General features: G+C 49.9%; 1 protein-coding gene across 12 annotated transcripts in view; it reads right to left on the minus strand.

The window, feature by feature from the left end:
* BCAS3 (BCAS3 microtubule associated cell migration factor) overlaps positions 1-22,466 on the minus strand; it is a 631,049-nt gene that overhangs the window by 313,748 nt on the left and 294,835 nt on the right. For 10 of the 12 annotated variants that reach the window (XM_077311257.1, XM_077311251.1, XM_077311253.1 and 7 more), the window contains 3 exons: positions 16,370-16,494; positions 13,054-13,219; positions 9,303-9,403 (listed from right to left, as the gene is read on the minus strand). In XM_077311257.1, the coding sequence (XP_077167372.1) occupies positions 9,303-9,403; positions 13,054-13,219; positions 16,370-16,494 (392 nt within the window). The remainder of the gene's footprint in view (positions 1-9,302; positions 9,404-13,053; positions 13,220-16,369; positions 16,495-22,466) is intronic. The other 2 variants (XM_077311246.1, XM_077311248.1) reach the window with 1 other exon arrangement.

The raw sequence follows: 22,466 nt of genomic DNA on the forward strand, positions 1-22,466 counted from the left end.
TGACGCCCTCCAGCATTTACTTGGCAGACTCAATATAGGGTGGCTTGCCATTCCCTTCCCCAGTCATTACCGTTTACCCCCCAGCAAGCTGGGTACTCATTTTACTGACCTCAGAAGGTTGGAAGGCTGAGTCGACCTTGAACCGGCTGCTGGGATCGAACTCTCAGCCTCATAGTCAGAGCTTCAGACAGCATGTTGCTGCTTAACACCCTGTGCCACAAGAGGCTCTTTTGCAATGACCTAAGGCTGTGCAATAAACTTGATTCTGCTTCTGGCTCACTAGTGGTGGCCAGCCATTGGCTGCCTCTGCAGAGTTCTTGTTGGCGCTCTCCCTTCCAAGCGCCGATCCTGATTAACTCCCAGGGTCTGATGAGATCAATGTACACCCCCTCCCCCCCAAAAAAAGGTTGCATCATCTGTGCTATTCAGGTGGTTTCATGGAGAACACTCTTTCAGGGGGAAAGCAGGCTTTTCTTTTCCTGTCCGGTTTTGTCCTGACTACACAGAGGGAAAAGATATACACTACCCTAGATCATGCAATCCTGGGTATGCTCAGTGTACAAATATGGGTACAGTTTCTGGGGAGAGGGAGACATGGTTTTGCTCATGGCCATCCTCTTGGATATATTCTTGGTTACATTTCTAAAAAATACACACACACAGAGAAGATTTGAGAGCATGTGTTGTGGTTGCTGGTTAATAACCGTAGCAGGGATATTTATATGAGCCAGAGCATCAGAAATACTCTTGAGTCAAAGGGATGTGTGTCCCTGGCATATGCAACTAACCCAAAGGCCTGTTCAATGAAGTCACACATGGCGAATCAGCGACCCCGTCCGAGACAGAGATGCTCCCAAAGAACAATGGCAAGGTCCTCTTTGCTCTCCAGGAGGGCAGTAAGGACTGTTTGGCGTATTCAGATCTGCTCCGCTTCCCCCAAATGGGCCGATCCAGAGCCTGCCTGACCTGAATGTAAACTGCTGTAAGACCCTTCAGGACACAGGAAAATATGGAGCGGGGATGGATTTTAGGCTTTCCAACCGCTGGCTGCTTCGGGCTGGAACGTCTGCTTTGGCCGCCAAAGCACACAACCCTGATTACAGTCTGTGCCGGCTGGGCTCTCTTGCACAGGGCTGTGGCAGGGTCTGACCCCCAAAGCTCCAGAGATCTCACTTGGGCGCACAGGGCTCGGCGCTAGAACGGCTGCATCATTCTCATCGGTTGCAGAAACCTGCAAAGGAAACGTTTTCCCCTCCACTGAAGAACAATGGCGGACCATCCCAAGTAATGAAGGGCCATTATGAAGGGCCTATGAAGGGCCTACCTGGTGGAAAGATCTCCTGGGTGAGCTGCGGGCCCTGCGGGATCTGTCAGCTTTCCGCAGGGACTGTAAAACGGAGCTCTTCCGCCAGGTCTATGGTTGAGGCTGGGGTCAGCGAATCAGGGGCATTGCCCACTCCCCCCGGGAGGGGAGTTGGAAGTTACATCACTCCCCTCCATCCTCCACCAAACTGGCTCTCCTGGCAAGACTGTCGTCAGGGTCAGAATCGCCCCGGGAGCGATGGAGGCTCGAGCAGAGCACTCCTAGGAAGGCTGCGATCGCGAAACAAGTTGGCAGGCACGAGGAAAAAAAATAAAATGCTGAGGCCCAAAGAATTATTTCGGTTCAGAAATGGAAAACATGAGACGGAATCCCCGCAGTCAGCACCGGAAGCAATTTAGCAAAAAAAGAAAAGAAAAGAAAAAAAAACTTGTTCCACAGATTATTCCCACCAGGAGGTGGCTGAGTTTGGTCACCTTTCTTTGGGAGGTCCTCTCCCTCTTGAAAGACACTATTCAGGGAGGTCTGATGTGGGAACACGCATTCTTTTGACAAATGACTAGTGTGTGGCAGGCAGCGGGGAAGGGAAGGAAAAATAAACGGCAGGGGAAAGGAGTGGAAACAGCACCAAAGCCCTGCATGTGGGTTGCCTCCCCCCACCCCACCCACAGCAATCCCCATCACCCACCACCGGGCATCTGGACAGAGTCTGCCGAAACAGGACTGTCCACCGGGGACTGTGCTGAGGGTCCCCATTCCCGGTTTTTATCCTGCAGGACTAGACTGCAAACGGAGGGGAACGCTTTGCACCCAAGACTAACAGCTGGACCGAAAGACCCTTCCTCTTCGGCTCCTTGCCAGTTTGGTGTAGTTTTTAGGAATGTGGACTTCTAATCTGGCATGCCGGGTTCGATTCTGCACTCCCCCCCCCCCCCCATGCAGCCAGCTGGGTGACCTTGGGCTCGCCACGGCACTGATAAAACTGTTCTGACCAAGCAGGAATATCAGGGCTCTCTCAGCCTCACCTCCCGCACAGGGTGTCTGTTGTGGGGAGAGGAAAGGGAAGGCGACTGTAAGCTGCTTTGAGCCTCCTTCGGGTAGGGGAAAGCGGCATATAAGAACCAACTCTTCTTCTTCTTCTTGCGTCCTGACTTAGAGGCCGTCCTTTGATGCCGTTCTGCCGGCTGCTCACACGGCTCCTCAGCCTCACCTGGCCTTCAAAGCACAAGTCGTTCAATGCTTCTACGTTTATCTCCCGTCACTGTTCATCGAGGAACTCTAAGAGGCCTTATCGAATTCCCAGGAGGAAGAGCCCGTTTTGCTCTCCCGGGTTCTAGTTTGGTTCCGTCCCCCACTGCTTCTTCCCGAGGCGACTCGGCTACAGAAATGGTTTGCATCAATCGCTCTGCCTGGTCTTGCTTGCGTGACTCACTAATACGTGCTCTGCTGCTTACCGTCACTCTCCTCCAGTCAGGGTTGCCAACTCTGGGTTCGGCAATTCCTGGAGATCGGGGGGCAGTGGACCCCAGGGAGGGTTGGGTTTGGAAGGGAAGGACCTCAGTAGAGTATAAAGCCTTAGAGTCCAGCCACCAAAGTCTCTTTTTTCTCCAGGGGAACTGATCTCTGTCACCTGGAGGTCAGTTGACCTTCCAAGAGATCTCGAGACCCCACCCAGAGGTTGGCAATGTTGCATCCAGGAGACTACCACCGGTGTTCAGCCCAGTTCCAGATTCAGCTCTGTGTGACCCCCTACTTGCAATACAAGTACCCTCTCCTTGTGCCCTCGTAGGATGGTGGCCCCAGCTTGGTGGCAAGCTTGGATTTAGAAGCTGGAAGTCTGACCACCCCTCTGTTCTCTTTGGATTTGCCTGGCCTCTTTGGCCAGCCTGGCCCTTGCCTCTGGCTCATTGCCTCCCAACAGGAGCCTGATACCGCTGGGATATATGGTGTGTGTGTGGGGGGGGGGATCTTGTTCTACAGCAAGCAGTCCAGCTATTGTGGTCTAGACCAGGGGTGGCCAAGCTGCGGCTCTTTGGATGTCCATGGACTACAATTCCCATGAGCTCATCTGGAGAGCCGCAGTTTGGCCACCCCTGGTTTAGATTATCGTTAAGAAAGGAAAGAGCAACAGACATGTGTCACCACCTCTCAGAGGAAGCCAAGCCATGAATGTCTAAACATTTCTTTTTCCACTCCAGGGGAAAATTTCTGGGTTTATTAGCACTGCTTCTCTTCTCTTGTTAATGGTGAGATGAATTTACAGGCTTTGTCTCCTGCCCCACAGCTCTGTGAGTCAGACATCACCCAAGACGTCTGCTGATATAAGACAACTGGCTACAGAGGACTGTTATCACCTGTGTCTGGATTGAGTGCATCCTGCTTTGCTGCTTGGAATCATCATAAGCCCTCCTGGATAAGACCAGTGAAGGCCCATCCAGACCAGCATCCTGTCTGACGGGGGCCAGCCATTTGCTCCGGAGAGCCAACAGCAGGGCACAGAGGCAGGAGCCTTCCACGAAATGCTTCTGAATGTGGAGGTTCCCCATAGTCATCATGCTAGTAGCCATTGATACATTTATTTTATTTATATACATGAGCCTCTTGTGGCGCAGAGTGGTAAGGCAGCTGTCCGAAAGCTTTGCCCATGAGGCTGGGAGTTTGATCCCAGCAGCCGGCTCAAGGTTGACTCAGCCTTCCATCCTTCCGAGGTCGGTAAAATGAGTACCCAGCTTGCTTGCTGGGGGGTAAATGGTAATGACTGGGGAAGGCACTGGCAAACCACCCCGTATTGAGTCTGCCATGAAAACGCTAGAGGGCATCACCCCAAGGGTCAGACATGACTCGGTGCTAGCACAGGGGATACCTTTACCTTTATATTTATATACTGCCCTCCCCGGAGGCTCAGGGCGGTTTACATAGAACATATGAACAATACATGAAACACCTTATCCTCCTAAGGTGTTTGTAATTTAACATTTTTGCAGTTTTCACATGCAATTAAGCATTTGATGGAGCAAGATTAAATTTGCACATCTCACAGCCAGTTTGGTGTAGTGGTTAGGAGTGCAGACCTCTAATCTGGCGAGCCGGGTTTGATCCCGCACTCCCCCACATGCAGCCAGCTGGGTGAATGTAAGCCACTTTGAGACGCCTTTGGGTAGGGAAAAGCGGCATATAAGAACCTACTCTCCATCTTCAATCATGCCAAAGAATTTTCAAGCAACGTGACAAAGAAAAAAAAAACAGACAAGGGAAGATCTGTCATTTGAAGGGCAAAGTCAGGTGGAGACTCCCAGCTATTTATCAATCACGGCCAAAATCGTAATGTTGACAGTAAATTGTATAATAAATGACTTGACCGGTTAACTGTGTGTTTGAAAAAGGCAGGTTGAGAACTAGGTCTGACAGCTGTTAAAATGTACACAAAACGCTTTAGAGCAGGGGTAGCCAACCTGTGGTCCTCCAGATGTTCGTGGACTACAATCCCCATGAGCCCCTGCCAGCAACGCTGGCAGGGGCTCACAGGAATTGTAGTCCACGAACATCTGGAGGACCACAGGTTGGCTACCCCTCCTTTAGAGGATTTGTACAGCACTTTACAGCGAAGGCCTTCTAAATTCATTTTCTATTAAGTACACTGAAGTCCCGGCTTACAGTTCAGTCTTAAGGAAGCCATCAGCTTCCAGAGCCAGACCTTGCCCCTGCTCTATGGCTATCGTAGTTCCAGCCTACATTTCACGGTTGTTACAAAGATGGCAGAAAGAAACGCATGATGTTCTTTCAGCCCTTCATATGGGCTCTCTCTCTTTTTTCTGGCGCAGGAAGGTGAATGAGTCATTGCAAACTAAGTCTGCAATTGTTCATTCAGATTTGTGTGCCCACGTTCCCATTCCCCAGTGAATTTTGCTACTGCTGAATACTCTAAGCTCGGAAGCCAGCAATTTCAGGTGACTGCCAGCGTTCACATGGCATCTAGACAAGCGGCAGACTAGGACAAGATGTCTAGTTAATTTTACGTTTGCTTACGGTGTCGGAGACGAATGCTGCGAATACCGTGGGCAGCCAAAGTTACCAACAAAAAAAGTTTTAGAGAGGAGCAAACCAACTAGGTCATTAGAACGGAAGATATTACGGCTAAAGCTCACTTACTTTGGACACATCATACAATCAGACTTGTTAGAAGAATCATTAATGCTCAGTGTGGTCAGTGGCAAAAGGAAACGTGGTCGCCAAAGGATCCGCTGGCTCGACACGATCAAAGCCGACACAGGGATGACCATGAACCAACTGAAAGAAGCGGCCAGAGACAGGGGCGCATGGCGGAGACTTTCCTATAGAATCGCCGAGGGCCGGACACGACAGAACGGATAACATCATCATCATCATCATGTTTGCTTTGGGTTTTATTATTTTCATGATGCTGTTATTTTATAATTTACTGAGCTTTTAAATGTTCGGATTGTATTTTTTACTTTTTTTGTAACCCCCTCCCTCTCCGAGCCCTTGTGGAAGGGTGGGTGAGGTCCCGCCCACTTCCAAAGCCCACCTTCCAAAGCTCCTCTCCCATATCTCCAGGAATTTCCCATGTCGGAATTAGTAACTCTATTATCTTGTCTCCTCCCTGTCTCTCTCCATCTTCACAGCGAAGCATTCTCCCAAGAATCGCACTCTCTTAGCCCAACCTAAATCACAGTGTCATAGTGATGATAAAATGAAGGAAGGGAGAGCTCCTTGGAAGAAGGGCATGATAAAAAGGTAACTGAGTGAACAGAATGGAAAATTTAATACCCAAGACCCCTTTTTAGAAAGGACAAGAAACAATTAATCAACTTCCATGTGCTTGTTTGAAAATGAATAAAATGGTATTTAGAAGGTGTCAGCTGTCATGTAGGACCCCTTCAGGGGTGTCCGCTGTCTGCTTTACTTTCACAGTTAGTACAGAACCAATTGCAGCTATAACCATCTGAAGAAATGTGTATGTTTACATAATGCTGATCGGTTTATATGTGGATGATCTTGTATTGTCACAAGGGGATTCTAAAAGGTCGATTGAGAAGACTCTGTTGAGCAGAAATAGCATATAGATGGGCAAGGAGAGGCGACAGCTACGATACAAAGCCACAAATCCTAATATTTTTTCAATAACATTCTTCTGGCCCTCTTCCCCAGAGCAATTGTGTTGTAAACTTCCCCAGGTGTCTGAGGATGGGGACGTGATGCAGAGCTGGAATCAAGAGTCGGGCTGGATTCTTCAGAGCTGTGTACTCTAAACTTCCTACCTGGCTGAATTAAAAAAATTGGAGGCACTCTTCATGCTGACACTCCAAGGAAACTAAATTCAAATCCAGGAACAAGTCAACAATATTTTGGGGGTACAATCTCTTGAGCGTCAAAGCACCTTGAAGGGAACTTTGACTCTCGAAAACTTATACCTCAAAACTCCTGTTTATCTTTAAGGTGCAACTGGACTTGAATCTAGTACTTGTGCTGCCGTCCAACACAACTGCCCTCTGAAATGATCTCCAAAGAAACTGCACTTTTTTGAGTTTAAGGGTAAGACTTAGAAAAATGCACTATGTTTCTGCATGAGTCAGTGATCTCAGTGTACCTTTGGGCTAGAAAGCAGTGAGCTTAGGATAATATATCATGCAGAGACACTGCAGGCAGCCTCCTCTAACAACAGCCATTCTGCTGTTGCTTCTCTATCGTAAATGACTACTCACACTTCATATAAAGAGACAACGGCATTATCCTTACTCAGAAGAACGTGATTTGGAATGAGGGAAAGCCTAGTTGGCAAACAATGCAGACGTGTCTGGAAACCTCTGCGTTGTAATAACATTAGGGCTACATACTGACAAACTATTTTTGCCCTGCCCATCCTCCAGGGCACTTACGGCAGCTCACATCCCTGTCGCGCTCCCTGCCCACCCATTTTATCCTCACAACAATCCAGGGAGGCAGGTGAGCCCGAGAGAAAAGGGCTGTGTGGATTTGAACCTGTGACCCACCCGTCCAACATTCCTCCCCAAGGCTCACCGGAGCATTTAATTACATGTGTTATTTAGGTATCAAGTCCCATTAGCGATTCCCTGATGGCACACTAGTGTGTCCCGGGACTCATTTCTAGAAATTACTGCTCTCGCCTGCATCTCTTGCTGGAGCCCAGCCAGCTCCATTCACTTGGCATCACTGTTGCTTTTACCAGTTGCGATCGAGACTTATACATAATCCTTTGACCCAGATATCCGCTTGACGCATTTTTAATTGTTTGAGCCAAACAGCACGTTGTCAGCTTCTGTGGCATCAACAAATCGCAGAGGCAGCTGCCCAACGAAGAATGGGAACACACAGGGAGATGGAGAAGCCCTGGCTGGCCGTCTGGGGCAGGGGGTCTGCTGCAGCTCAAATCCCTGGTGCTCCAGGCTTCAAGAGTAGGGGGAGAGGGCCGGAGAGACGGGATACACTGAGGGGTAATCTTGGGGGAGACATTTTCCTGCACTTGTGAACACAGATGTTCATTTACTTGTTCTTTTAGGAAAAGGATTTATCTGGCCACAATTCCAATTATACAGCAAAAGGATAAAATCAGGTCAACCATTATACAGATGTGGCATCAGGAATCGCCATGGTGATTTTTCACAAGTGCCCACTATCTTTGAGCATAAAGCGTCATCAAGTCATCTATTCTATGATTCTATGAGTCTAAGTCACAACTGACTGACAGCAGCCGCAGCAAGGCACGTGAGAAGCAGAGGTGGTTGGCAGAGTTTTCCTTGGTGGCCTCCCTCCCAGGTATTGACCCTTGGTCATTTCCATGGTCTGATGAGATCAGTTGATACCACACCATCTTCCTTCCTCTTCATAACTTATCACAGCTCTTGAAGAAAAAGCTTAAGACCTCGATATTGGAATTGCAACACCAACTTAACTCTTCCAATTGGGGTCAACCAGGCCCCTTCTCTGGTAACTTGGACATGTGCTTTTTCACACACACCCCTCCTTGATAAAAAAATTTACTTGCAGTTAATGTCTTCAACATCCTGACCTAGAGGGCCCAGGCTAACCAGATCTTGGAAGCTAAGCAGGGTCGGCCCAGGTGGGCATTTGGATGGGAGAACATCGAGGGAGTCCCCGGCTGCTATACAGAGGCAGGCAGCGGCAAATCACCCTCTCCTGCCTTGAAAGCCCAACAGGGCTGTTATAAGTCTGCTGCGGTCTGATGGCTCTTCCCCCCACCAGCCCAATTTAATGAAATTCCGAGGAATTAAAAAACAATAATTAAGAACAATCGACCCTGTTTCAATGGAATAAGAAACATATTAAATGTGTGTGTGTGTGTGTGTGTGTGTGTGTGTGTGTGTGTCTAAGGTAGTGGTTCTCAACCTTCCTAATGCTGCCACCCTTTAATCCAGTTCCTCGTGTGGTGGTGAACCCCAACCATAAAATTCTGCAAGGGTTCTTTGACAGGAATTAAACCGAAACTGATCAAGGGCATGAAGATCCATTGTTCAGGATTGTATAGAAATTGTTTTTTTCCTCCCGGGGTTTCTAAGTTCAGTTCTGCCTCTTGTCCCACCATGCCTATCTCGCTCTTTTCCACTGCTCCAGACAGACGAATGCTGTATCTCGATCTACCCCGCAAGGCTGTTGTGTGGATGGCACACACACACACCCCGGCCAAGCTTCTTGCCTTACTGTGACCCCTGTGGAAGGGTCGTACGGCCCCCAAAGGAGTCCCGACCCCCAGGTTGAGAACCACTGGTCTAAGGCAGGGGTAGTCAACCTGTGGTCCTCCAGATGTTCATGGACTACAATTCCCACAAGCCCCTGGTCTAAGGTTTAACGGCCTTTCGGACGGAGGACTCCCAAAGCACAGAAGGGTTGTATATCCTCCCCCTAAATGCAGCTGTGAAAGCAATTGTTTCTGTTTCCTGGGCTTCATAACCTTACAACCGAAAAAGCCACCTGCGGTACTTACGGCCCACGAGCAGATACTGGTAGCACTGCACGGCATCCACAGCCAGCAGCAGCGGGTGACTGGTGTTGAAGGGCGGCTGCAGTTCGTTCCACAGGGGAGTTCTGAGGAAGCAACACGAAAGTATTAATATTTAAGCTGGAAGAAGAAAGAGGCAGCGTCTGTGTCATCGCATCCGATTATTTATGCAAGAGAGTGAAAATGTTTATAATTATTTAAACTCGTGAGCTATGAGCATGAAGCAATCCACAGGACAGATGGGGGAAAGGACGGCAAGCGGCCCCGATCCCGAAGTCCGGCTGAGAGAATTACATACATGCCGGGGACGTATTATTTTTCTCAACGCCGCGATCCATTTCCATTGGGATTAAAAACCAAACAGATTTGCCTTGTGAGGCTTGAGCAGAGGGGTAATCGCTGGCGTCGTCTCAGACGCGCACTCCAAGAGGACGCCCGTGTACTTTTCTCTCGCGCATGGGAGAGGCAGATGGCCCCTTTCAATAGGTGTTTCTGGTGCGTATCTTGCTGGAGGGTATTCTGCCACACCGCATCAATAAGCTCTGAACTGGGCCCGAACCACTGACTTGCATCCCGAAATGGCTGCTGTTGATCACACCGCAATCAAAGCTGAAGCCTTAAGGGAGACACGTAGATGCCGCTGAAAAACAGCAACCTTGTGTCTTCTCCACCAAGCCCAGAGCTGCTTGCTTAGATCAGTGGTCCCCAATCCCCGGTCCAGGGACCAGTACCGGTCCGTGGATCAGTCGGTACCGGGCCACGGCTCCTCCTCGTCCTCCTCCCCGGCTTCTGCCTTGGGGGCTGCCCTGCTACTCTGCCACCGGCTCACCTTTGGTGCTCTCCAGCAGCCGCCATGGCCGGGGCTCCCCCTCAGCGTGGCACTGCACAGCTGCTGCTGGCAGCACCCCCCAGTGGGCAGCGGGAAGTCAAGGGCAGCTGGGGGAAAGCAAGTGGAGCAGGGGCTCAGGCAGCGGCGGTGAAGTCCCTCGGCAAAAGACTACCCCCCCCTCCCCTGGGTATCAGTAAAATTGTCAAGCGTTGACCAATCCCCGGTGATAAAAAGGTTGGGGACCACTAGTTTAGATGGCATGATGAAAAGTATGACATCAGAGACTTGCAAATTCCCCGCTCCCTTCACTGGCTGTGGCTAACAAGGGACGGGAGAACCTGCCATACACCGAAGCAAGGCAGTATAGTGTGACTGTTAGTGTCTGGTTAGGTTTGGGGAGATCTGGGTTCAAATCCTCACTCTGCCATGGAAATCTGCTGGGTGACTTTGGGCCAGTCACACATGCTCTGTCTCGCCTACCTCACAGAGTTGTTGTGGAAAGGATAAAACAGAGGAGCAGAGAACAATGTAAAATACTTTGGGGTCCCTTTGGGGAGACAAGTCTGGCTGCTGGGGTTTTTGGAAAGGATGAGAGCAGAGGACATGAGGCCAGCCTCTCACATCTAATGCGATGTTTAAGATCCAGTTCAAGATGGAGGTGTTTCCAGGCACATGTTGGAAAGCAGGTCATGAGTTTGTGGTTCACTGTAAGAAAGCCCACCCAAAATGGCCCTCAGGGTCTGGTCACAGGAGTTTCAGAGAGATCCAAGCTGGCCTGCTGCAGAACAGATAAATTCGAGTCCAGCAGCACCTTGCAGACAAACAATATTTTTGGGGAATAAGCTTTTGAGAATCAGCTTTAAATCGTGAATGCTTCTGCTCTGAAATTCCTGTCCATCTCTACGGTTCTCCGGGACACGGATCTTGACCGTTCTAGGGGAAAGTGTGGCATGTTGGTGACCTTTTAATATTGTTTATTAAATGTATTACTTGCCTCTCCCCGAAGGCTCGAGGCAAGTTACAATGTTAAAAACCCCCAATAAAAATCCCCATACACAATAAAACACAATACAAAGATGTGGCGGGAAAAACAGTCACTAAGTACAACCCCTCCCGAAACGGTACTGGAGGGGAGGGAGAAAGAGGGCGCTGTTGGCATTCACTAGGGCTATTCTGATCCCATAGGGGGGGGGGCTGATTTTCCTTGCTGCCCAGCCCCAACCAACAACCTGGCGAAAGAGCTCTGTTTTCCAGGCCCTGTGGAAAGATGGAAGCTCCCCCAGGGCCCTCCCTCCACACGATGTGGAATTGAGAAAAAAGCGATGGGAACATTTGAGAGCATGATCAGAGCATCACTGTATTTCCCTAGGCCCTGCCTAAATTGGTATCCGGGGAGGGGGGGGATCAGGGAAATGTAAGACTGTGGCCGTTGCAAGGGTAAGTTTTTGGGAAGTGGTGGGCTTGTGATGCCCCTGTCTCTCTCTATCACGAGCATTTCAAGCCTGACATAATCCTACCATGGCACTGCTGAGCACCATACCCTGCCAAAGCACCGGGAAAGCAGCCGAAAAGACTTGCCGAATGGTGAACCCCCAGTGGTGCAAAGTTCCGGAGCATCGACCCGGCCGGGGCTTGCAATCCCATCACCACTTGCCTGTTTTGACAACGGCATCCTTGAGAGGCTGCTGTTGTCATTTTAATTAGGGCTGGCCTCTCTTAAAGAGCCTGGGAAATCAAATATTGATCAGGCCAGGCCAAGAATTAGCTAGCAGTGAAGAAGGCTGGAGCCTACCCAAAAGAAATCAATGGAAAAATATTTTAAAATGTCAAAAGCACTGATAATATTTTCTCGGCGATTCCTCTTGCGTCTCATTCCGAAGTCAGGTTGAGTTTCTCTAAACAGCCTTGAGAGTACTTTGGCTTTGGGGACCCGCGTGGGACACTTTGTCTAGCCTCTTGCTGTGTGCCACTAGAGGGGGGGCAGATGGCGGCCCCGTGGCTGGATGTGGCCCGAGGGACCTTTTGGTGGGGCCAACCTGTCTGTCTCTTTTCAGTCTCTTTTCCTAGCCTGGCTGTCAGGCAGGAAGACAGAGGCACCCGGCTTCATTCTGCACTCAGGGGGGCGGGCAGGGGAGTGTGTGGATGTGGCCGAACAACCCTTGTGGACTGGGCCATGATGGTGAGCTATACTGGACGGAACTGGGCTACGTGAGGCCCTGGCCGGACTGAAGTTACAGGTAACTGCAACTATTTTCATCCAGCTTGGTGGAGTGGTTAGGAGAGCGGATTTCTAATCTGTTGAGCTGGGTTTTATTCTGCACTCCCCCACATGCAGCCAGTTGGGTGACCTTGGGCTCACCACAGTTGGTAAAGTTGTTCTGACCGAGCAGGTATATCAGGGCTCTCTCAGCCTCACCTACCCCACAGGGTGTCTGTTATGGGGAGAGGAATGGGAAGGCGACTGTAAGCCGCTTTGAGACTCATTCGGGTAGAGAAAAGTGGCATATAAGAACCAACTCTTCTTCTTCTTCTTCTTCTTCTTCTTCTTCTTCTTCTTCTTCAGTAATATCAGGGCTCTCTCAGCCTCACCCACCTCACAGGGTGTCTGTTGTGGGGAGAAGAAAGGGAAGGCGATTGGAAGCCACTCTGAGACTCCTTTGGGTAGAGAAAAGCGGCATATAAGAACCAACTCTTCTTCTTCTTCATAGCTATCATAGCCCTGCATATATTGCTCGGGTAGCCAGAAGCCCCACCAATCCTCTTCTGCGGTCTGCCCAGAGATGGCACAGACACCACGTGGCGTCAGGGCTCCAGGCCTTCCAAATCGAAGTTCCCAACAGTTGAACTACATTTCATACTATGACTGCAAAATGCAAGAAAAGCAGTGGCAGAGAGATGATGGGTTACCTGACCAGCGTCCAGCTGGCCCTCGGACAAGTGGCCATCTCCAGAGGGGTGTCGTCGCTGATCTTCGGGGCGGTGCTGAGCGGCCGAGGTTCCAAGACATGCTCCACCAAAGTCCCGTAGCAGCTGATGATATACAAGGACTCCACTACGAACTGTTTGCACTGCTCTGTTGGCAAATAAACATATTGGGAGAGGCACCTTGAGGCAGCTCCTAACTGTACGTTACCACTAGGGTCGGGCGCTTCGGCGTCCAAAGCAGCCGTTCGTGCCCGAAGCATACAGCTCCACGGCGCAGGGAGGTAGGGGAGGTTCGGGTGCCTCCCCCCCTGCACTGGTGTCCGTGCCTCCCCTCCCCCCTGCGCCGCAGGGCTGGCTGCTTCAGGTGTGAATGGCGGCTTCGGACGCCAAAGCGGCCAACCCTAGTTACCACCACGTGTATAGATATTAAATATATAAAATATAAAAAATATATTACATTAGATGCTTTTTAAACATATGGTCATTCTAACATGTCTGGAACATTTATTTTTTTCAGGATTGTTTTCTTGGCCACCCAGCAAGCCTTCTGAGGAAAAGAATTTTCACAGTCAGAGTAGTTCAGCAGTGGAATAGGCTGCCTAAGGAGGTGGTGAGCTCCCCCTCACTGGCAGTCTTCAAGGAAAGGTTGGGTACACACTTTTCTTGGGTGCTTTAGGATGCTTACGGCTGATCCTGCATTGAGCAGGGGGTTGGACTAGATGGCTTGTATGGCCCCTTCCAACTCTATGATTCTATGTTGATTTTACACACGAGCGCATTCCTCACAATAATTTGACCACTGAAGAAGACCCCCTCGGGGTCAAAACGCCTTCGGTCCATTCTGTTTTGGTCCATTCCATGTGCCGTTAGAAATGTGACGCTTTTAAATTATGACGGCTATGTTTTTAATATGTTGAATTATTGAAAATTATTTTTGCAGCTCAACCTTTGGGTTCCAGACTTTTGATATGTCGAGAACCTAAAAAGATCAAAATATGGAAAATGAATGTATCCAATTGTATCCATTTGTTGGAAATGGCTGGGCAGTGGACCGAAAGTAGCTGAACTGGTCCAGAATTTATTTTTTTATTGGACTTCTATTCCATCCTCTTGGCTGACTCAGGAATGAGGACGACATATTTCAATTACATAAAATACACTCTCTAAGACGTCATATAATTAAAATTCAGAATAAATCATCTCTAATATTTCCTGTAAGAGACCTATTGTGGGATTGAGGAGGGCATGTTAGAATTTCCCCAGGAGAACCAATTGATGGGTGCAGATTGGCAGGGGCTTGTGGGAATTGTAGTCCGTGGACATCTGGAGGGCCGCAGTTTGACTACCCCTGGTCTAAGAGATCAGAGGCCAGCTCTTATTCGGCCTCAACCATGTGGCAGCACGGGTACTTACTGGGATGCAGTGGAGAGAAAACATTTGACCCGTGCACTCCCAATGGCACTGGCTCCAGATTGAAAACTGAATCAGGCTCAAGGTTCTAGTTCTTACCTTCAAAGCCCTAAACAGTCTGGGACCATTGTATCTGCGGGACAGCGTATTCCGCTATGTCCCCCGAAGAATGTTATGATCAGGATCCCTGGCCCCAAAGAGGTTAAACTGGCCTCAACCTGGACCAGGGCCTTTCCAGCCGTGGTCCCAGCCTGGTGGAATGCTCTGCTTAATGACATCAGAGTCCTGCGGGATCTTAAACAGTTCCACAGGTTCTCCAAGATGGGACGGTTCTGCCAGGCATACGGTTGGGGCCCTGAAATAACCTCAACAAAACTGCTGGCCCCCCTGCCTAAAAATTCCACCTAATGAACAGTGGAGGGTGAACATCCTCTGATCCCCCCTCTTCCTCCAAGGAGGAGGAGGCGGCTTCCATGCAATTAATTTAAAAACTATATTTTAGGATTTTATATATTTACATTATATTCTGTGTATTAATCATACCTTGACTTATGTGATCCGCCCTAATCCCTAGGGGAAGGGCAGAATACAAATAAATAAACGATGCTCCCCACCGGGGGCTGTAATGTATTATTATTATTATTATTATTATTATTATTATTATTATTATTATTATCATCATCATCATCATTATCATCATTATCATCATCATCATCATCATCATCATCATTATTAAATTTGTTACCCGCCACTCCCAAGAAGCTTGTGGCGGGTTGCAGAAGTCCCGCTAAAACCCCATAAAACCCCATTAATATCAACAATCAACAACACAGTAACAGCATAGCAACAACAACGTGGCAGAACCCCCAACCTTAGCCAGGCTAAGTCAACTGGCCCGAATTCAAAACCAGGTGCAAGGGGTTCTGGGAAGACAGCTGACACTTGCTCAAGATCTAGACTGGGCTTTTTTGCCTTGCTGTGGCGGGTACTGAAAGGCTTGAGGGCCCAGGAAGGGTTTCCCAAATGGCTGGGCGTTAATTAATTTTTTATATATTTTTAATCATTTGTAATACATTTATCAAGTGGGACGACCACATATGGTCATGTCAGCCTGCCCATCCTCCAAATGGCCAATGATGGGCCTGGAATGGGTGAGAAGGGGAGGGGCCCCAGGTGGGCATGTCCGGAGCTGGCCTTCTCAACCATAATCTGCACCATCACGCCACTTCTTGAGCCCCGAAGAATGTTTCAGGGGTTTCTCAAGGGTCAAACAGTTGAGAAAGGCTGATCCAGAGGCACAAGCCTTCTGTCAAGAGCCAAAGGGTTCCTCCTCCAAGATTCTTCACCCATAGCCTTGATGGACCACTCCAAGGGATTCCAGACCAGCTCAGGATGTTCGGTGGTGGAAAGGGCCATCCAGTCACAACCGACTTATGACAACTTCATAGGGTTTTCAAGGCTAAAGACGTTCAGAGGTAGTTCGTCATTACTTGGCTCTGTGTTACATCCTTGGATTTCCACAGTGGTCTCCCACCCCAGTACTAACCAGGGCAAACCCTGCTTAGCTTCCAGGCTCTGATGAGATCAGTCTAGTATGAGCCATCCAGGCCATCTAAGATGTTTAGGGTATCTTTCAACTGCTTGTAACATCCATATTTCTGTAAACTGCTTTGGGCAATCATGGAGAAAAAAAGCTGGATAAGACATGCCCTAAATCAGTGGTGGCCAAACTGTGGCTCTCCAGATGTCTGTGGACTACAATTCCCATGAGCCCTGGGAATTGTAGTCCACAGACATCTGGAGAGCCACAGTTTGGCCACCTCTGCCCTAAACAAACAAATAAGGTTTCATTCCGAAGGCATGGTTCCCCCTCCCCCAACACACCCACCTTTTTCTCGTTTCAGACCTGGGTTGCTGGCAAACCAAGACCTCGAGGACCCGAAGACGGCAGCAACGCAGAACTCTCCACCTAGAGATTTGCTGGGTGAGATTTGGGGCGCTGGTTTGCTTTTGCTTTTAGGAAAGAAGGGGGAGGAGGGGAGAGAGAGAAAGCACAAAGTCAAATGATGCCCCAAACAGTCCCACCAAAAAGGGATATTTTTCGCTTGAGGAGCAATACTAGACGTCGGGACCTGTTTTCTCAGAACTCCTGACAATCAATAACTCCTCCAGACAGAACAGTGGCTGCTCAGCACTTACCAAAGGCAAGCGTGACATGTTCTTTACAGAAAGCAGAAATCGCTCTGTTCTTATTGGATTGGCCTGCTTGAACAACGTCCACACCCAGCAGCCTCAGTAAGGACTGCCAGCTCCGGGTCTGAAGATTCCTGGAGACTGGGGGTTGGGGGTGGAAGGAGACCTCTGTGTGGTCAGACCACAGAGTCCCCCCATTTCCTCTGGTCCGGAGATCACCTGTAATTCCAGGAGCTCTTCAGGCCCCACCTGTTGCAAACCTTTCCAGCTGCAAAAGAAACAGCAGTGTGGTGGCAGGTGATGCCAGTCTTCCCTTCCTCTTGGGCATCACCAGGGCTGTCACTCCAGTGGAATGAGCCCTGTGTAAGGAGAGGCGGTTCAGCCCCAACCTCACAAGCTCATCCATATACGGGTGGCAGACCCCTTGAGACCAGGGGTAGTCAATTTGTGGTCCTCTAGATGTCCATGGACTACAATTTCCATGAGCCCCTGCCGGCAAAAAAAGTTCCTCTGGGGAAAATGGCTGCTTTGGAGGGTGGACTCAATGGCATGCTAAGATCCCTCCCCTCTACAGGCTCTACCCCCCCTCCAAATTTCCAGGTAATTCCCAACCCAGAGGTGGCAACCCTACTTGGGCCCACCGTACCCACCTAGTCCCTTTCATTCCTGCACTAGGCTTCCCGTATCCTGTGGTAGAGTCAAAGTGGACCGCAAGATGGACCATCTTCCTGGAAGCCCAAGAAAGCTACGGGAGCATTGCCTCTCTTGCTTGGAGCCACATGGTCCTCATCTATTCTGAGAGCCCATTTCCTAAGGACAGGCAGAACCCAAGACAGGAGGTGATGCTATGTAGACACAGTCAAAGGATGAGGGGCCAATGAATGATCACCTACAGTCCAGAGATGAAAACAGCTTGCCAGAAAAAGTAAGCCAACTCCCCCTAGCCCCCTTTTCCAGTTTTTACCAGTACCCCACCCCCTGCCCCATACACATACCTTCTTTTGCATTGTGTCCCCTCTGAGATCTGCCAAAGTCTACCCTGGGTTCTACTCCAGAGTCTTTCCATTTGCTAACATTTTGTTTTCTTTTAAGAACTGGCAATCCTCACAGGATTGCAAAACAAAGATGGGTTCTATCGGCAAGGCGTAAGAGGTTAACCCCTTGGTTCTATTTAGAACAGTTCATCTAGGCCAGGGGTAGTCAAACTGCAGCCCTCCAGATGTCCATGGACTACAATTCCCAGGAGCCCCCTGCCAGCGAATGCTGGCAGGGGGGCTCCTGGGAATTGTAGTCCATGGACATCTGGAGGGCCGCAGTTTGACTACCCCTGATCTAGGCTCTTCCTAACCCATCTCCCTCTCCTTTTCCCAGACCTTACTGGGCAGCAGCCAGAGCAGGGGGCAAATTGGGAGGCCTCAGTATGGGCCTCCATGACAACCATCAGCACGGCAGCAGCATTTCCAGGGCAGGAACTCCTTGCCCAGAGATCCTTGCACCCAGTGTGCTGTGCCTGGGCAATGCCGGATGTTCTCATGGAATCTCTGTCATCACGACCTGCTTAGGTTGGGGTCTGAATGGGCCCATCAACAGCCAGGCCAGCACTGGGGGGAGAGGGGTTGGGTTTGACTCTTTGTGGAGAATTCCGCACCAGCAGCGCCTCTCAGGGCCACTGCTGATGCATTGTGGTGGAACCGTATGCTCAAACGCTTTCTGTGTTCCCACAGGGGGGCATTTAGCATGACAGACCTGGTCTGCCCTGGATTTCTGCATCCCAATGGATGCAGCTGGGTGGAAAGGTTTCGCCATGCGGGGGGGGGGGAGCAGGATTGCTTTGTTTTTCCTGCACACACACACAAAAAGTCCCAATTGGCCCTGCAACACCAAGACATTCCATAGAGCCGAGTGGGACATTTCCTCTTCCACATCCACACAGGCCTGCAACTGAACAGGCCCCCATGGTGAAAATGGGAACATGGATACTTCCATGTTCCTTTCCCATGGGGCAACGGAGGGTCTCATCTGTGCCATGCCCAGGCCAGGACTGGGATGGCAGCGATGCCGTGGGGCTGTGGGGATTAGCCCTGCAGGCATACGGGCACCAGCCCAGCCTTTTCCGCCCATGCGGAATCCGCCCAAGTGTTTAAGGCAGGGGTAGTCAAACCGTGGCCCTCCAGATGTGAACACTGTCAGGGGCTCATGGGAATTGTAGTCCATAGACATCTGGAGGGTCGCAGTTTGACTACCCCTGGTTTAAGGCTTTCTGAATCGGGGATGTTCATTTCCAAACACCGATTCACACATACCAATTCTGGTGTCACCAGCAAGAGATTTATTTAGCTCACTTAAAACTGCTGGTTAAAATCACAGCAAACCGTTTGCCTGTTTGTGCAGGAAGAGCACGAAGCAATATGGAGAAACATGAGGACTGTAACAGAGACAAGATCCACCAGAGCCAGGAGGAGCATCCTTGCAGGCACTTCAGGCATTTCTTTACAGGTACCTGAACCAAACCACCCCATGAAAGCAATGCTGAAAGAGCGGCCCAAAGCTGCATAGATCTGGGGCGTCAAGCGTATGTCGAGCTTGCACACAAAAGCTTATATCTTGAAGAAAACTTTGTTGGCCTTAAAGGTGCTCCTGGACTTTGTTCTGCTGCTTCAGGCCAACACGGAGACCCAACTGATGTTCTTCTGTAGACCCTGTTCATTGTAGTGAGGCTTGCACAGGGGAAATCTCTCTGCCCAAGCAGGATCTCTACCCCTTTTCTGTCACCCTTAATGCCACTCAAACTCCTCCTCGTGAGGCGGCCCAATAGCCGGGCCTTACAGAAGAGTCCCCGGTGTGCCAATTCTCATCACAACCATCCTTGCCAGTCCCCGAGACAGAGAAGGAACATGGAAGCATAGTGCCAGCCCCATCTCTGCCAGAAGCTAAGGGAAAGGAAATTGTTCCGGTGAGCGTGAGATGCCCACACACTTTAGCTCTCTGTACACTGACACATGAAACAGACACTGAATCAAACCACTGGACCATCCAGGGCATGGTGACAGATGAGAAAACCAGCCCTACAGTGTAGGGCTACCTTTCACAAGCTGGAATAGGCTGCCTAAGGAGGGGGTGAGCTCCCCCTCACTGGCAGTCTTCAAGCAAAGGTTGGATACACACTTTTCTTGGATGCTTTAGGATGCTTAGGGCTGATCCTGCGTAGAGCAGGGGGTTGGACTAGATGGCCTGTATGGCCCCTTCCAACTCTATGATTCTATGATCCTACGATTCTAAGCTCGGTGCCATTTCCTTGCACTTTCTGCCCCATTCGCTGGGCCTCTCTATTGTCTGAAGCACAACCATGTTAAGAAACGCTTTAGGATACTTAGGGCTGATCCTGCGTTGAGCAGGGGGTTGGACTAGATGGCCTGTATGGCCCCTTCCAACTCTAGGATTCTATGATTCTATGAACAAGCAGGCATTCCAGGGTTTGCTAAAAGTACCAGGTCAGCCCAAGGTCAGCCTGGCCCTCCAAAAAGAAGAGTGTCTTATTGTACTATGCCCTTGAGGCTGAGCAAGAGATGGGAAGGAGGCTGGCTGATTGGTCTGAAGCTCATCCATTCATTACAATGCAATGACAGCCCCACCCCCAGAAGCCCACTGCAGGGGAACAAGTAGTACGGAAGTAAATAAGCCCCCAGAAGTGTATGTTCTTCTCGCCCAAGAAAGCTAGCTTGGTGTAGTGGTTAAGACTGGTAGCCTCTATTCTGGAGAAGTGGGTTTGGTTCCCCAATCTTCCACATGCAGTCAGCTGTGTGACCCTGAGCTAGTCACAGTCCTGCTAGAGCTGTTCTTGCAAAGCAGTTCTCTTAGGGCTCTCACAGCCCCTCCTCCCTCACAGGGTGTCTGTTGTGGGGAGAGGAAAGGGAAGGCGACTGTAAGCCGCTTTGAGACTCCTTTGAGTAGTGAAAAGTGGGGTATAAAAAGCAACCCTTCTTCATCTTCATCCTCCTCCTCCTCCCCAAACACCTGCAAGTCCCAGGGAGCATGCAGATACGCATGTGCTCAGCATGCCCAGGGTGGTGTAATGCAGGCATGGGGAAGCTGGCTTAGACACCCCATAAAGGGCAGAACCTTAGAGCAGCACAGGGTCGTTGTTATCATCTTGTCGATCCTCGCTGCTACGGCATCTGGGAAACCCAGAACCCCACAGAGCGCTCCCTGAGGACAGGTGTGCCTGGCTTTCTCTGTGGCTGCCTATTTCTCTGCAGCAGCCGCCTTTCCACCTCGAGGGGAGGAAGCCTTTGGGAAAGGGGTTGGTCTCTGGCTGCTCAGAAGTGGGAGGTTTGCTGCAAGGCTCTGTTTAGCCTGCCGTTGTTCCATAAACTGTGCTTCCCCTGTGAATTTGTGTTCCCTGGGCTGGAAGGGTCCATGGGAATCTCAAGGTTAAAGAAATCACAATTTGAGGGCCAGAGGACTTGGGATCAGCACACAGAATACAAAAATAAACCATTATGTGCTATTGGCTGAATACTGCATCTGTGAGTTATGTTCTCTGGACCAGGAGAGGAAGGCAGGTAATAAAACTGCTATACTGAATACGGGGATTATGTAGGAAGAGGCCTCTGAAATACACCCCTGCCTGGAGTTACAGTTACTGAGTATAAAGCAATTTCAACGGGGCCCAGCTTGGATAAACTACTCTGTTAGTGTATGTCTGGAGCCACTGTGTGATTTTTCTTGTCCACTGAAGACGGCCACGTGGCTGAAACGTGTATGGTCAGTGCTGCATATGGTCCGTGTCTGAGATAACGGTATAATTTTATTCTGATGTGAGGCTATCCTTTGGAGCTTATAATCTGGTTTTAATCACTTTGTGATAAATGCATTTTTCATATAATTGTCTTTTTTTACATTCTGTGTGCAGGTTCTTAACCTCAACTTGGAAAGTTACATTTTTTCTCCCTTTTTTATTGATCATTGAGAATCTCTTCCACAGTGTACAACCCTGCCCTTTTCTGTGATCAAGGGCTGGCGTGACAACCACAGAGGCAGCTGTAAGCAAGTTCCTGTTGGCAGGGGTGGCTGATCCTAGCAGCACCATGAGGCACATACTACAGGTCCCGTGGTGCTCTAGGGTTAGGGGGCCTTCACACTATGAATGTTGGGGGGAGAGGAGGGCCTTCATACTTATGTGGCTTGCAGACTGCAAGAACAAAAGAAGGGCAATGCGCATGCTCCGTTAGTAACTGAGTATGCGCATCACTCATTAAGTATGCATGCAGGCCACCAACCACATCAGTGTGAAGGACCCCTTAGACCAGGGGTAGTCAAACTGTGGCCCACCATGGCAGGGGCTCATGGGAATTGTAGTCCATGGACATCTGGAGGGCCGCAGTTTGACTACCCCTGCCTTAGATATTGGAGCACTGCATTTGTACATTTCGCCAAGGCCCTGAAAATACTTAAACTGGGGCTGCCTCTTGAACTGCATTGCCAATTGGTAGGACTACCCACTGCAGGCTATTCCTGCAGGGCGGGACAGAACCAGGAAGCACTGCAGCCCAGAATCCCACCTAACCTTTTGAAGAAGAAGAAGAGTTGGTTCTTAGATGCCGCTTTTCTCTACCCGAAGGAGGCTCAAAGCGGCTTACAGTCGCCTTCCCTTTCCTCTCCCCACAACAGACACCCTGTGAGGGAGGGGAGGCTGAGAGAGCCCTGATATTACTGAAGAAGAAGAAGAGTTGGTTCTTAGATGCCGCTTTTCTCTCCCCAATGGAGGCTCAAAGCGGCTTCCAATCCCCCTC

Source organism: Paroedura picta, chromosome 15 (genome assembly GCF_049243985.1).
Source record: "Paroedura picta isolate Pp20150507F chromosome 15, Ppicta_v3.0, whole genome shotgun sequence".
Lineage (NCBI taxonomy): Eukaryota > Metazoa > Chordata > Lepidosauria > Squamata > Gekkonidae > Paroedura > Paroedura picta.